Source organism: Tigriopus californicus, chromosome 8, assembly GCF_007210705.1.
Source record: "Tigriopus californicus strain San Diego chromosome 8, Tcal_SD_v2.1, whole genome shotgun sequence".
Classification (NCBI taxonomy): domain Eukaryota; kingdom Metazoa; phylum Arthropoda; class Copepoda; order Harpacticoida; family Harpacticidae; genus Tigriopus; species Tigriopus californicus.
In genome coordinates this window covers 13,603,805-13,618,408 of record NC_081447.1, presented here as the reverse complement: position 1 = coordinate 13,618,408, position 14,604 = coordinate 13,603,805, and the positions used below count along the sequence as shown (strand labels likewise).

At 42.7% G+C, this 14,604-nt stretch overlaps 4 protein-coding genes across 5 annotated transcripts in view; all 4 read left to right on the top strand.

Moving 5' to 3' along the window:
* LOC131884974 (guanine nucleotide-binding protein G(o) subunit alpha) overlaps positions 1-1,077 on the top strand; it is a gene marked incomplete in the record, with an annotated part of 6,709 nt that extends 5,632 nt beyond the window's left edge. Inside the window, 1 exon segment of the mRNA XM_059232881.1 lies at positions 1-1,077. Coding sequence (XP_059088864.1) covers positions 1-117 — 117 coding nt within the window.
* Positions 1,078-3,862: 2,785 nt separating this feature from the next.
* Positions 3,863-6,034, top strand: LOC131884615 (uncharacterized). Its single transcript, XM_059232452.1, has 2 exons — positions 3,863-4,076; positions 4,135-6,034. The coding sequence occupies exons 1-2, from the start codon at positions 3,978-3,980 to the stop codon at positions 5,989-5,991; spliced, it is 1,956 nt and encodes a 651-aa protein (XP_059088435.1). The 5' UTR covers positions 3,863-3,977; the 3' UTR covers positions 5,992-6,034.
* Positions 6,035-6,407: 373 nt separating this feature from the next.
* Positions 6,408-10,723, top strand: LOC131884614 (disks large homolog 1-like). Of its 2 annotated transcripts, none has more exons than XM_059232451.1 (2): positions 6,408-7,293; positions 7,362-10,723. In XM_059232451.1, the coding sequence occupies exon 2, from the start codon at positions 7,472-7,474 to the stop codon at positions 9,908-9,910; it is 2,439 nt and encodes an 812-aa protein (XP_059088434.1). In that variant the 5' UTR covers positions 6,408-7,293; positions 7,362-7,471; the 3' UTR covers positions 9,911-10,723. The 2 variants fall into 2 exon arrangements, with proteins under 2 accessions (XP_059088434.1, XP_059088432.1); XM_059232449.1 differs by having other exon boundaries at positions 6,408-7,297.
* Positions 10,724-13,284: 2,561 nt separating this feature from the next.
* On the top strand, positions 13,285-14,600 carry LOC131884949 (tRNA wybutosine-synthesizing protein 4-like; the record flags this gene model as incomplete). The annotated part of the gene is made up of 2 exons (XM_059232846.1): positions 13,285-13,502; positions 13,633-14,600. Coding segments are annotated over exons 1-2 (1,050 nt in total), but the record flags the coding sequence as incomplete, so codon positions are not given.
* Between the last annotated feature and the right edge of the window lie 4 nt (positions 14,601-14,604).

The following is a 14,604-nucleotide window of genomic DNA, read 5'->3' as shown; positions in this document are numbered from 1 at the left end:
AAGGAAATCTATTGTCACATGACATGTGCCACGGACACACAGAACGTCCAGTTTGTGTTCGATGCCGTCACGGATGTGATCATAGCCAACAACCTTCGCGGGTGTGGCCTTTACTAAGACCGGTCAAATAACGAATCCAGCTTCTATGACAAAAAGCACACCGCTTCAGCTGCCGTCTATCATTAATTTGTTGTCAACTTTCATACCCCCCCCAAGCACACAAAAGAAAACCAAACAACAAGGAAGAAGACCCCGTTCATTTTTGTTCTCGCCCCACTTCATCGATTGACTTTGTTTTTGGTTTCAAATTGACATTCCATTCCTCCCAGGGTTCAATTGGGGTCCTGTCTCTACGTTTGTACTAGATTTGCTTGTTCAATCCCTTCAAATCTCCGTTATTAGTATCATCTTCAATTTGTTTGTTCATCTTCATCATCTTCACCACCAACAAAAACAACAAAAACACCAACACCATTACTGTAAGTTAACCCGCCATCTCCTGTCCTTTGTGGCAGCTAATTGACAATTCAATTGAATACGGCTACTTCTATCATCACTACTTTTACCCACAAGAACACCAACATCATCTACAACAGACACACCAAACACATGATGACTAAGTACCTTTGTACGGGTTAGTTTTGCTAATTTGAGGTTTGTCTCCTCCTCGTCCTTTCAAAAGAAACAAGAATTTCAAGATGGCTGCCTAGTCTCACCGGTCATTGGATAGGGAATCCTCTGCCCTTATTAACGGAGGAAGAACTTTTCAAATCCTGCCGGCTTTGCCACATCCAATATGCGTTTCTCTTGAACTTTACCAACGGTTCAAAGAAACAATTTAAATTTTGGACACGCCCCTCCTAATCTTAAGTGGGCGTTCCTACTTTGGACACAGCGTTCAAATCTGTTTCATTCTTTTATTCTCTACGTTTTATTTACAACAAAGGTCGTCTTGTCTGGGGAAGCATCATAAAAGGACCTTGGGCAGCCTCAAACGATTCGACCTTGTCTCGTACTATTTAACTCTATGGCTGTTTAATATAAAAAGAATAAATGAGAGATTGAATACTACAAAAATCGTTTCTATTGTCATATTTGTTCTTGGTCCTCGCACATGAACATGAGTTTGAACTCTTAAAGGTTACAGTCCAAACTCAGAAAATACCTTTTTCTCCTTTTCGTCTATAAAACGACATTCCTTGAGCTCACGACTCTGACGAATGTCAATGATTTATGCTCTTAAATCATGCTGACTAAGGCGATGTTCTTGGAATTGTTGAAGTTCGCATTTTAATAACCATAGGAATTTTACGCACCTAAGAACTTCTGAGCAAACAAAAGACCGACGACCTGCTAGGCAAGCTTAAATCTACAATGTTCAGTCACCCAACTTGGCATCAGTTTTAGGTAGAGGGCTAGTGTAGCTATATTTATTTCAAACAGTTTACTATGTAACTCAATTGTTAAGTTCCCTCTTATGCATACAGGGTGACCGGAAATAAGGGTAACAAATTAGTATGGTATTAAGCGACAAAGTATTATAGTGATGACAATTTCATACCGAAAAAGAAACTAATCAAACCTCCAAAGATAAAGTGATCAAGGTGTCATTCGAAATGGCCTTCATTTGCGACCATCAAAGCTTCCAAATAACATCGAACTCGATCACAGTTGGCATAGGACGTCAAAAAATACGTTACTCTCATTCACCATGACGGATATACTTTTCCCGCTCAGAGGAGGTAATGGTGGCTTTTCGAATTTCGCTCCTGCGTTGTATATTGTGGTATATAGTTTGATTGGAGAAAACTGACAGAAAGGGCCAGGATTCAAATACATAATTTTGATTCCAATGTTTGGTGGATTCGTTTTTCAATGGAAAAAGTCAAATTACTGTTGCAAAAGGCCACCCTGCAGACACATGATTAGGGGAAATAGGAAACTTGTTAAGGCAAATTCATAATGGTATTTAGAGGCACGGATTGAAATCAGAAGGCCAAAAGGGACGTCCACTAGTTTGGTGACATTCTTGTAAGCACTTCAAAACTGTGCATGATATACTTTCTTTTGTCGTTTCTTTTAGCTAAGGGGTTTGAACATTTTATCCTAAAATTTGAAAGATATATATGTTGAAAGTGGCATGATTTCGAAACCATCAAACAAGAAGAAAAAAAGTATCGTCTTAAATGTTCCAAAGCGTTTGCTAAGGTACATTCAGTACTTTTTGAACTACACATAGAAATGTCACCAAAAACTCCTATTTTTCTCTTCCTGATTTTAAATAGTGCCCCTATAAGCGATTATAATTTCGTATTGGAAAACTTACTTTTTCTATTGTGAAAACATATGACTGGCCTCTCCAAAGAAATGAAGTCAATCCAAATATGAGTACACCCTAAATGTCAGCCTCAAGAGTGAGAATGTCATTTACGACCTTTCCATTGGTCCCTCCTTCTCTTCTGTTGTTTAATCATGGATAGGATTAGTCAAGTAGTCATATCCTGATTTACTCGTACCTGACAGTAATGCTAGCTATTAATGACAAGGACGAAACCAATGCCGAAAAGCACTCTTGCTTTCTGAACAAGCTCTCGTGGAGCCTCTGGTACAATGTTACTTTAAACAAAGGAAATATTTTGTAAAAGTTATTCAACTTTGAAGGCCTGGGAGATTTTGATTTAAAAATGAACTTTTGATTCCTTATCATCACGAGACGCACATACATATTTTCTCCAGGAAAGGAACATTTTTTTTATTTTTCCATCAAACCGATTGCATTTAACTTGCGTCTTCAAGAAAGCAACGTGGAAATGAGTCACAAACAATGCTACAACTCCATGATTGCCAGCATTGAAAATACGGGGTGGCAGTTAATAACGGCTGAATTCATTTGGCAGTTCCGGACAAAATGTAACATCAAGATCAATTTCATACCTCAAAAGAATATGAACAATCATGTATGATAGCAGCTGACATATACAGTATCACTATTAAAAGTATCTACATAAAGGCACTGTTATTTTGAATTCAATTTCAATTGTAACACAGTAAATTTGATTGCCACTTGATTAATTCAGCGTCGACAAAAAGTAAGTGGCCTAAGATATCTTTCTGTTGAATGAAATTATAGACTAACTGTTTCCTAGTTGCGCGTTTAAATTATTCCATTATTATCAAGACATGTTCTTTTTTATGTGAACCTTTATTTTGTTCGTGAAAAGACAAAGATTATGCTTATGACAAGTAATAAATAGTCTCAGACATACCAAGGTTGATACGAATTGTCAAATAATCTAAAAAAAAGACACAGTAGTCCAAGTTTTAGGGGTTTATTTGCAACAAGCGGGTTTACAGGATAGTATGTACAAGGATTTCTAGAACCATATTTGAGAGCCATTAGTGAACGTGAAGAAGATAAGTTTGCTAAACATAGAAACTTTTATCCCGTATATTTGGACTTTTCTAGAACTTTTCTGGAGATCTAGAACTATCAGTACGAGATACTAGTTTATTAGTTTGTTAAGGAGCTCTCGTTCTTGAAATTTTTGAGAAACACATTTTTATAGCTAATTATAGCACAATCTGATGGGAAATGAAAGTTAAGGGTACTTGTTCTGTTTTAAATTTCTACCGGATGGCCTCGAATTTGCTTTCAGGCTAATTGCTATAACATATTAGTAGTTTGAGTATCTTTAGCCAGTAAGTAAACAAAGCGATACCCTTCTTAAGAGATCGTTCTTCTAAGATGATTTAGAAAATAAACAATAAAAAAATCTGAGAATCTGCCACTGGGGTAAAACAACAGAAGAAAGACAATTTGAACGTAATTCGAGCTGATAGCCACCCTGAACATGTGTTTTCGTGAGGTTTCCCTCAGTCACCAAACAACAACAAATTCGTCCACGTGAAGAGGAATTTGTTCGAGTAACATTTGTGAATCAAGGAACAGAGCCGATTGGACTTGAATTCCCCTTGCCATGGTTTCAAGGCCCTTGTCATGGCTGTCTCCAGCCAAATTGGAACGCTTGGGAATCATCCCTAGTGCCAATCTTCTCTGGCTGCACAATGACGGCAAAGTAAGTCGACATGTTTTATGAGCTTAAGTTTGGATTGAGCCCACTATCCACTCCTTAGGTGATTTTGGTGTCCATATCGCATTTCACGATTCTCCGAGAAGTCAAATTGGACTCGAGCGCATTGGGAGTGTTCAGTTGCCCGGATGACAGCCAAGCACCCCCGGGAATATTCGTACTCTATGGAGGAAAAGTCGTTCGACTCAGTGTACCCTCTTTGGAGCCTGGTCCTGCGCTTGCCATTCCGAAGAAATTGGGAGAATGTGATGCCACGAGTCGTGTCATTTATGATGACGGCTTTTTCACCAAGCTTTCAATCGAAGAAGATAGGTTTTCAATACACCATCAAGACCAAGACCAAGCGTGGTACTATTCAAGGCCTTTGAACAAATTAGCTCGTGCTCGAAGACAAGTACCTTATTGCTTTAACTTTAAACATGCGTTCGTAGTGGATAAAGGCAACAATGTGGCGTGCCTAAGTCTGAGTGAAGGATCCAAATTGTGCCAATTTGGCATCTCGAAACATACTCCAGTTGTCAACATGCGTTGTCAATTGGAAAATAACGTATTAGCCGTGGCACTGAATCACGGTGCTGTTATGGTGCTCAACTTTCAAATGGATACGCAACAAGTAATGACAGTGTTTTCAACCCGCCTACATTGGCATAGTATGGCAATTACATCGTTCGTGTGGTCGTGGGATGGACAAACTTTGTATACGGGAGGCAACGAACAGGCTTTGGTTCAGTGGGACTGGATGCATTCCACGAAGATGGTTGTGCCACGATTGGGTGGCACATTGAACGAAATCTTGGTCGATAAGCGCGATGGCTCTTTGTACTTATTTAATGACCGGCAAACCTTGCTTTCTTTGAATAGTTCGCTGTTTCTAGAACCCAAAGTTTTAACCATTAGCTCGCTGACGAAATTCAACGAGGGAGATTGTTTTTGGCACGCACCCACCTCCACAGTGATGACAATGGAAAAGAACCAAGCCTTGAGTTTCTATAGTTTGTCTCAAAGCGGAGTGGCTTGGACCATGCACATGAATAAGCGCAATGAGAGTGTCATGCCCAACCAAAAACAACCCAACCCTTCGTGTCTCTCATTATCGCCAAGCGGACGTTGGTTGGTGTACAGTTTGGGCGAGGTTTTGGAGTTGTGGAATTTCCAGGACTCTGAGAAAACCTTCAAACAAACCGCATCTCTATTCCAAACCCATGATTCAACCGTGAAACATGCGGTCGTGACAGATTCTCCAATCTTTCTGACCGCAGACTCCATTCAGGTGAAACTGTGGCAATACCTTCCAGAAGCCAAGAAGGCCTCCATGATTGGCCAAATTACATTTAAGAACAAGAAACCCACGCAGCTGGCCATCAGTGGAGACGAAACCGTGGTTGGAGCCGCATTCAATGAGAGTGTGACCTTGTGGGATCGCGAGAATCTGGCTTTAATATGCGTTTTGACAACAGACTTGAGTCTCAAACATCTATTCTTCACCGAGTCTTATTTGGTTGGCATTGCCAATGGAAAACAGATTCAGGTGTGGAGTCTTCAAAATTTGAACCATTCGGAAACCCACAATATTGTTGGGAAAGAAAAAAAGACTCCGAACACGTTGAGGAATATGCCCCGCATGTTTTTAAAAGAAGGAACCACCTTAATGCGACTAGATGAAGTCGACTGGAAACTGAAGCATTATCGTGGGGGAGTGAAGAGCAAGAGTAAAGCCGGAGAGGATCATGTGGCTTCAGAGGGAAAGCCTTCTTCTATTGGCTCTAGTTTGGTCAAGCCCTTGACGAAAACGGATCCTACCATTTCTACAACAGTGGATCATGAATGTTCATTGCAAACCTGTTTGACCTTCAGCCCAGTTTCTTCAACTATGATTCAGTGTTTGGAAGAGTGTTTGTAGAAAACCAATTTGCTGAGAATATAAGTGGAACAACAAAGTCCAACATCAATGATCCTTTTCTTGGTGCCTCGGAGAGAGCACTTGTCCCATCTAATATTCTTCCTTAGTCGTATTAATATCCTTTGGCTGGTAGAGATAGGACATTGTGATTTATTATTCAAGGGGAACTAATGTCAGATGAAAAAGAAATGAGAAGGAAATGTATCTTTTTTTCTCACCCCGGTGCCTTCCCTTACTCGAGAGATTCCATAGGCTACTACTACCTAAATGTCAAGGCAAAGATCGTTGTTAGTGGTACATAGCTATTGGTGTGCTTTTCCTATGCATAGATGGTGTTTTCGCGGCTGATAGGTGGGCATTCTCGCACTTCAGCGGGGTGCTCCCCGCCTCTCAGTCAGTCTAAAGAGGTTCCCTCTTACAATATTGATCTCACTTGCTTTCTCAAAGAACACATGACGAGTTTTCATCTTCTAGCCAAGACCTCAAACGAATTTCAGCTTAATCAAATTATGCCTAACTGTCTCAGTCTTTTGAAGGCGAGTTCAAGATGTGATATCATCGAAATCAGGCCTCGCTTCAAAGCGACTCTAAATTGAGCCGTTCTCAGGCCTCTCGGATTTCACACCAAACCCAGCTTTCCACTGCCCCATTTGGCCGATTGAAGGCGGGACCCACGAGAAGGAGGGAGAACATGGGTCTTGCCGGCCGTGCCTGGCTCCAATAGCCTCTCGCTCTCACGTCCCTGTTAGGCTTCATGCCACCCAGTCGGTTCCCGAGTGTCAGCTTGGATCCCTCTCCCCTCCAAAGCCTTTTACCTTCATGCTCCCGACTTTTGGCGCGTCTTGGCCTCTGTCTAACGAATGGACATGGCGTAGTACTAGCTGTACTTGACGATGATGATGTCGTCGTCGGAGAAGAGGACGTGTAGGTTAGAGGAGTCTGGCTCTGGTGGTTGGACGGATGCAGTACGCTCACGGCGCCTCTGCCTACTGAACCTGAATCCTCGGGTGGAATCGCAGGCATTGGAGACGCGGACCAGCGACGACTGGAGGGATCTGAGAAAGGGCTTTCCTCCGACTGTGCCTCGTGATCAAGAGGATCGTAGTGGGCGATCTGGGCGGCGGGTATTAGTGGATGTAGGAGCGCCTCCTTCGCCACTCATTGCCACCAACACGACTAGGCCGGATTGTCCGATAGATGATCATCGGCCAAAGTGCATGCAGGAGCCTGAAAAATTGACCTGGTAGGGCAGTTGAGCAAGAAGGCAAGAAGGGTACCACCACCATCAACACCAACACCACCGTAGGTAGTACAACAAGCAACATCATTTGAAATAGCACACACTCACAGGATATCATCTCGTATTCTAGGAGGATCGGCCTGTGATTTAGGCGCCTGGACACCTGATCTTATGGTCTGACTTAAGGGTAGTGTTGGCTAGTGTGGGTGAGAGCGTTGCTTCAGGTTTTTTGGTCTGAAAATGCCCGTGTGCAAGGCAGAGGCCCACAGAGCCTTGGAGCTTTTGGAGGACTACTATGCCCGCTTAGATGAAACAGACGAGAAGGAGCTCAAGTCTGCCATTGAGAGAGTGATCAAGATCTTCAAGTCACGACTGTTCCAGGCTCTTTTAGATATACAAGAGTTCTATGAACTCACGTTGATGGACGAGTGTAAAACAAGTGCCATCAAGACCACAGAAGCGTTAGAAATGGCCACCCGTTGGGAAACCACCAACCGACCTTTTGCTAAAGGCTACAACGGAACTCATGATATGAGTGGAGGCATGGGAAGGCCCACTCTGCCCCCCCAGTTTAAGGAGGAGCTCATGAGCAAGCTTCCCGAGATGAGGCATTACGATCCATCTTCGACGTCAACGATGTCTGATAGTGGAATCACGGCCCCCGTCAATAATGCCGTGGCGGCTCCGACCACAGTCTCTGCAGCCAAGGTCACGCCCTACGAGTATGATGAAATTGCACTTGAAAGAGGCACGTATGGCCTCGGTTTCTCAATTGCTGGGGGAGTGGATAACCCCCACGTGGGCAGTGACACCTCCATATATATCACGAAGCTCATCCCGGGGGGCGCAGCAGCCTTAGATAAACGTCTCCGTGTTGGCGATATTATCTTGAAGGTCAACGACACAAGTGTGGTGAATGTTTCTCATAGTATTGCCGTAGAGGCCTTGAAAAGAGCGGGAAACCGCGTGGTGTTGTCCGTGAAAAGAAAGTTGGCACAAGTGAAAGACAATGAAGAGCTCTTAGAAGTCGAGTTGCTGAAGGGATCAAAAGGTTTGGGCTTCACTATTGCGGGTGGCATTGGAAACCAACATATACCCGGAGATAACGGTATCTACGTGACGAAAGTCATGGACGGCGGGGCTGCCGCGGCAGAGGGAAGAATCGAAGTCGGGGATCGGTTGGTATGCGTCAAGAACTTCCCGGGCGGCGAATTTGTCTTGGACAATTGCACTCACGAAGAAGCCGTTAATGCCCTGAAGAAATGCAAAGATAAAGTCGTAATGGTGGTGAGCAAGGGCGACACTCACTACCCGTCGTCGCCCACGATGGGCCAAATGCAACCGTTAGATAATTACACAATGAAGAGATCGGTCTCGGACGAAGAGTTACGGATTCCAAGGGATGTCGTCCTCCACAAGACAGCTGCTGGGCTAGGATTCAACATTGTGGGCGGGGAGGATGGGGAGGGAATATTCATTTCGTTCATTTTGGCGGGAGGACCAGCCGACGTTAGCGGCCAGGTTCGTCGAGGAGACAAAATACTCAGTGTGAACAAGATCGACCTCAGCACGGCCACTCACGAAGATGCCGCCATTGCCTTAAAGAACGCTGGTTCCACAGTGGCTCTTAGGCTTCTCTACTGCCCCGACGATTACGAAAAGTTCGAGGCCAAGATTCATTCCATTAAGAGCCACGTTATGGCTGGCAGTGTGCTAAAAATGTCAGAGAAGAAGAGTTTGTACGTGCGGGCCTTGTTCGACTACGATCCTTCGACCGACGAGGGCATTCCCACCAAAGGTCTCCTATTTTCTTTTGGAGACATTATTCACGTCATCAATGCGTCTGACGACGACTGGTGGCAAGCCAGAAAGATTGATCCTTTGGGCAATGAGCTCGGCGTAGGCCTGATTCCCAGTCGGAACCGTTGGGAGCGGAAGATGCGATCCAAAGATCGCAGCATCCGTTGGGATCGCGATGGCTCGGGAAAACGCACCAAAAAGTCTTCCAACGATCTGGATGGGGAACATGAGAACGGAGTCAGGGACGGGGCCGAGACCATCATCTCGTACGAGCTGGTGCAACAGATTGAAATCGAGTACACGCGACCAGTTATCGTCCTCGGACCTTTGAAGGATCGTATTAATGACGAACTCATCTCGGAGTTCCCCGACAAGTTCGGCTCTTGTGTTCCCCACACGACTCGCCCCAAACGCCAATTTGAGATGGATGGTCGAGATTATCATTTTGTTCAGTCTCGCGACACCATGGAACGCGACATCCAGAACCACAAGTTTATCGAGGCTGGGCAGTACAACGATAACCTTTATGGTACTTCCATTGCCTCGGTCAAAGAGGTAGCCGAACGAGGTAAGCATTGCATCCTAGACGTGAGTGGGAACGCCATCAAACGGCTCCAAGCGGCCCGTCTCTTCCCCGTGGCCATCTTCATTCGACCACCAAGCATTTCCTTCATCAAGCATGTCAATGATGATAAGATGCCCAAAGAGCAATGCGAGAAGATCTACAATCGGGCCAAGCGCCTGGAAAACGACTTTATGCAATACTTCACGTCCATCGTGGAAGGTAGTGATTTTGATGACGTTTACAGCAAAGTGAAGCGGCTAATCAGTATTCATTCGTCCACCAAGATTTGGGTGCCGGCGAATGAAATGTTCTGATCAGTTTGTTATGAACTTCCCTAGTCATGCTACCGGCGGATTAATTACAACCTAATTATTGATTAGCATCATATTGGCATCAAGAACTAAAGAGAACTGCAATTATCATTATGAATCCTTAGATACATTTCTGCTTTGAATTGGTCGTCGTCCTTATAATGGTACTACTGCTTTTATGCGTTGTCAAATTTATGTGTACAAACCCAGTATCCTCAAGAAGATGTGGTTATTCAATGTTAGAAGACAAACGCAAGACGCCGTTTGAGCTACAACTATTATCGCAACAACTCCAGAAACCTCTACATGAATCTGCAACTAATACTATTAATATGAATAGTACTTCATCTCGTACTCTCATCATTACCACCATCACTATTATTCTCATTATAATTATTATTACTAGTACTGCTGCTGGTACTATTACTACTACTACTACAACAACAACAACTACTACTACTACTACCACTACTACTACTACTACTCCTCCTACTACTACTACTACTACTACTAAAATTACCATCTCCAACCATGCTTGGCCAACATTCTCCATTTACCAGAAAACAAACTCCCTTCCTTCAACCTGGTTGATGTTGCTATATATTCTTACGAAGGTATGATTGTTCTCATCATCATCATAACCGGTTCATTTCTGTTTCAACCGTGCCGTTTATTCCATTCATATTTTTGACTCCATGGATACATATTCGAACTTTCTCTCCAAAAGGCAAGCCCATATTTATCTAGATTTACTATTGTAATATCCACACAAATCTTTGAAATAGATCTGTTACTGTTTTGCTCTTTCATCATAAACTGTATTTGCTTCACTTTCATCATGCCGAAAACTGCCTTTAACTGGCCGATGTCCTAAACTTCAAATGTCCATGATCTAACATGAAGAAAAAGTATTTAGTCATGTGAAGTAAAGGAAATTCGTTAGTGCGGCACCCTGTTTGGAAATTTTGTGGAGAGAGAATTTAGGCAAACATCCCAAGTAATCTGTACCGGGCATTGACTGAATTTGTCATTTATTAAAATTTTCTGGCTTGCTAACCTAAATATAATCATAACAGGGCTTGAAGTAACGCGTTACTTTTTGAGTAACATTATCGGTGACGGGTTACTTCTAGGGAAAAGTAACGGTAAGGGAACTGGTTTTCTAGCCTTCCCGTTCCCGTTATTTTCTTCTCTACTTAATAAACGATTTTTTTAAAATTCCCTCTTAAATGCAATGACTCACTTGCCACTGATCGGATCAAATAAATAATTGCAGGAGTCATTTGTTTCACGTCATATTTACTACTAAACGTTAAAGTATCGCATAAGCGTTTTTTCGCAGTTGTCGGTCCTCTGTTCTGCAAAAGTAATGGGTAACAGTAACGTGTTACTTTTTCCAAAAAGTAACAGTAACGGTAATGCGTTACTTTTTTCGGTAACGGTTCAAGCCCTGATCATAAATATAATGCTGAAGTTGAGCAAAGATATTAGTACGGTGGCGGAACTACAGGGTGGGCGAGCAAAAAAGTCCGGTTATTTCAGTTGAAATTCCCGATAAAACCAACCAATAAAGAATCACAGATCTGCTGCCATCTGATTGGCTAATGAAAGACGATTCCTTTTGCCTTTGTTTTTGTCCCCTAAAGTGAAAAATGTCTGAGCAGCAAGTGAAAAGGTTGCGGATCTCTGATTTAATTCATGCCCAAGTTCCTCAAAAAGACTTTGCCAAAATAGTTTCTCTGAATGACTACCCTGGATATTTTGGATGGCTCAAAAGTGTAAGCAGTTATATTCACAACAATTGACTCTAAAACCAAAACCTGGTTGAGGAAAAAGCTCATGGATACTTTTGAGGATGTTATACCTTTTGCATCTTCTGTAAATATTGTTTTGTCCCAGGAGGAGGAGAAGGAGGATATATTTTATTAAGTTGGGGTGAAGACTTCTGAAAAATGGAAAGAGTCAAATGATCGCAGGAGGTTGAGGGATGGCAGTATCATCTTGGTTTGTCTCAAAACAGTAGCTCTCCATTTCTTACAATCTTCCTTCTTGCCTTATTTGGCAATAGCTGATTATTTTTCTAAAAATGCAACTAGAATCCCAATACTTTACACGCAAAAGAGCAAATATCAAAATACTTTCATTTAAGCCCTTGGGAGATTGTTGAGATAAGGGACCCAAGAGACTAAACTTGATGAGAAACGTGCATGGCTTCCGGTATTGATTTGGGGGTTCAAGCTAGGAGACAACTTGGAGGGCTTTTGATTTCAAAGATTTTGAAATGATAAAATATCTTGAAACTTCCTTCAAAAAAAATTAAAATCAGTTTCATGTTGTCTTTCTACGTTTCTTTTTTACTTCTAAATAGGCTCATATCTTTGCGTTCGAGAATTTTTTTTCCTGCGAAAAAGTAATAATTTGATTTTCAAAAAATCATTCAGTGATTTTTTTTTTCCGAGCCATGGTGCTAGTCTGACTTTTCCCTCTACAAAATCCCCCAAAAATAAGGTGCTGCAATATTTTTCCATCCATTTCAGATACTTCACTCGGTGAGGAATTGGTATTTGTACTTACCCTTACAGAAATCTATTAAAGGTGGGTTTAGTTCAAATTTTGAGAACAGGGACAACGATGGGCTTCGTATATACTTTTTCCTGTTGATTTCAACATGTGGTTTTGATCCTGTGATGATGGATCTCGTGGAATATCCTTAAGTACTCAATGAGTTTTCTAGAAACTAGCATTCAAGGGGTTTATTGTCGGAAAGAAGGCTGGAATGCTGAATGAGCACACTGGAACACGGGATCTTTGATTGTTGCTGAATGAAGGGCGTGTCCACTGATCAACATATCATAGACATTGGGGAACTTTTCTTTTCACCTCGCTCATCATTAACCTTAGTATGAGACAAAATCTCAACACCTTACGAACGAGGAAAAATCTTTCAGAAATCTTTCTTTCACTTTAAAGTGGTTTGAGGCTCTCAACCTAGTTGTTAACCAACTTCCTGAGTCTCCAATTTGTCAAGGAAAAAAATGCGAATAATGTGGATGTGCATAGAAGTCGAGACAATCTTAATATTGGCATAACATATTGCAATATAGAGATGACATTTTGTTTAATTATGCAAGTAGCATCGTCCAAAATCCTACATTTACTCTAACTGTAAGATTATTGAACATCTTTGAGCACCTAATTTGCTGTCGTGTCTGGCATTTTATGGCAAAACTTAGCCATCAAAAGGATTTTAAGTGAGATAATATGATGAAATGACGATGGTCAGTTTTGTCAGTGTCATTGTCATGACATCAACTGAAATTCGTGAACTTTATAAACTCGCATTACCAAACTTCTGAACCACCTCAGAATCGTAGTCACCCTAACGCTTTTCTGGTCCCCGCATAAATAAACAAAACGGCATGGAAATAACATTCGAACCCTGCCACATGTCGTTTAGCACTTATTTTACTGGTAAATTTCAATCTAGAGTGACCCACGTGACCCACGACGGCCATGGAGGATGGTCAAGGCATCCAATGGGTCGAATTGACCAACGTTGAGGCCCAAAGATCCAAGCTCTCACTTGTCAAGAAAGGTAAACCCCGTGGTTAAAATGTCCATTGGCTCTTTGATGTTTTGCTTGGTTAGTAAGTGAGTCTTGAAAGTACCAGCGTTATTAGGTTTCTATTGGTGTAGACCAACAAATCATTCCTATGCATTTCTAGGCTACCGCCATGATGTGTTCTTGGAGCGATTGTTCCAAATTCTGGGCCTGGACGAGCAATATGCGGGCGTGCGGTCGAGCGCCATCGATCAAGGCTATTTGCTACGAGCCATCGCCATGGAGGCGACCTTTGAGCGCACCCTCATTCAATGGTCCCGATCTCAAAAGCCCTTTCAGGTTCTTAACTTGGGGGCCGGGTTCGACTTGTCCTATTTCCGTCTAACCAATGCTGGTCTATTGAATCCAGAGTTGTGTCACTACTTTGAGGTGGATTTACCCGCGGTCATTCGGGACAAAAGCCTGGTGATTCGATCCCATCCGATCTTTCATGCCATGTGGCGGACCCCGGGTCAACGAATCCATGACCACTGCTACAAGTTTCAAAACTTGGCTTTGTTGGGCTGTGATTTGAACGACATTCCAAGTCTAGAACGGCAATTGAACCAATGCGGGTTTGATTGGTCCAAATTGACATTGGTGGTATCCGAATGCGCGTTGACTTATGTCCCCGAGCAATCTGTGTCCGGATTGTTCACATATCTGTTGCAGAAACTGCAGCAATGTGAACTCGTCATCTATGAGCAGATCCTGCCCGATGATAGTTTTGGCCGCATCATGTGCAATCATTTTCAAACGAGGGACACGCCATTGCTGAATGTGGCCCATTTTCCAACTCCCGACGATCACATTCGTCGTTTCTATGCCTTGGGTCTTTTGGGACCCATGCAGTGCACGCCTTTAACCGAATTCCTAGACTGCCATTTCACCTTGGGTGAACAGATTCAACGCCAGAAAAGTGATCCAAGTCTGGATGAGTTCGAGGAATTGATCTTGAAGTGCCAACACTACGTGGTTTTAACAGCCAGCCACGATCGCCGGAATGTGGACCCGGACCCCCATTGCCTGCCGAAGGAATCAATTTTAGCACCATCAAGTAAAGACACCAAGGTCATTCCTGCAGTATTTATCCCAT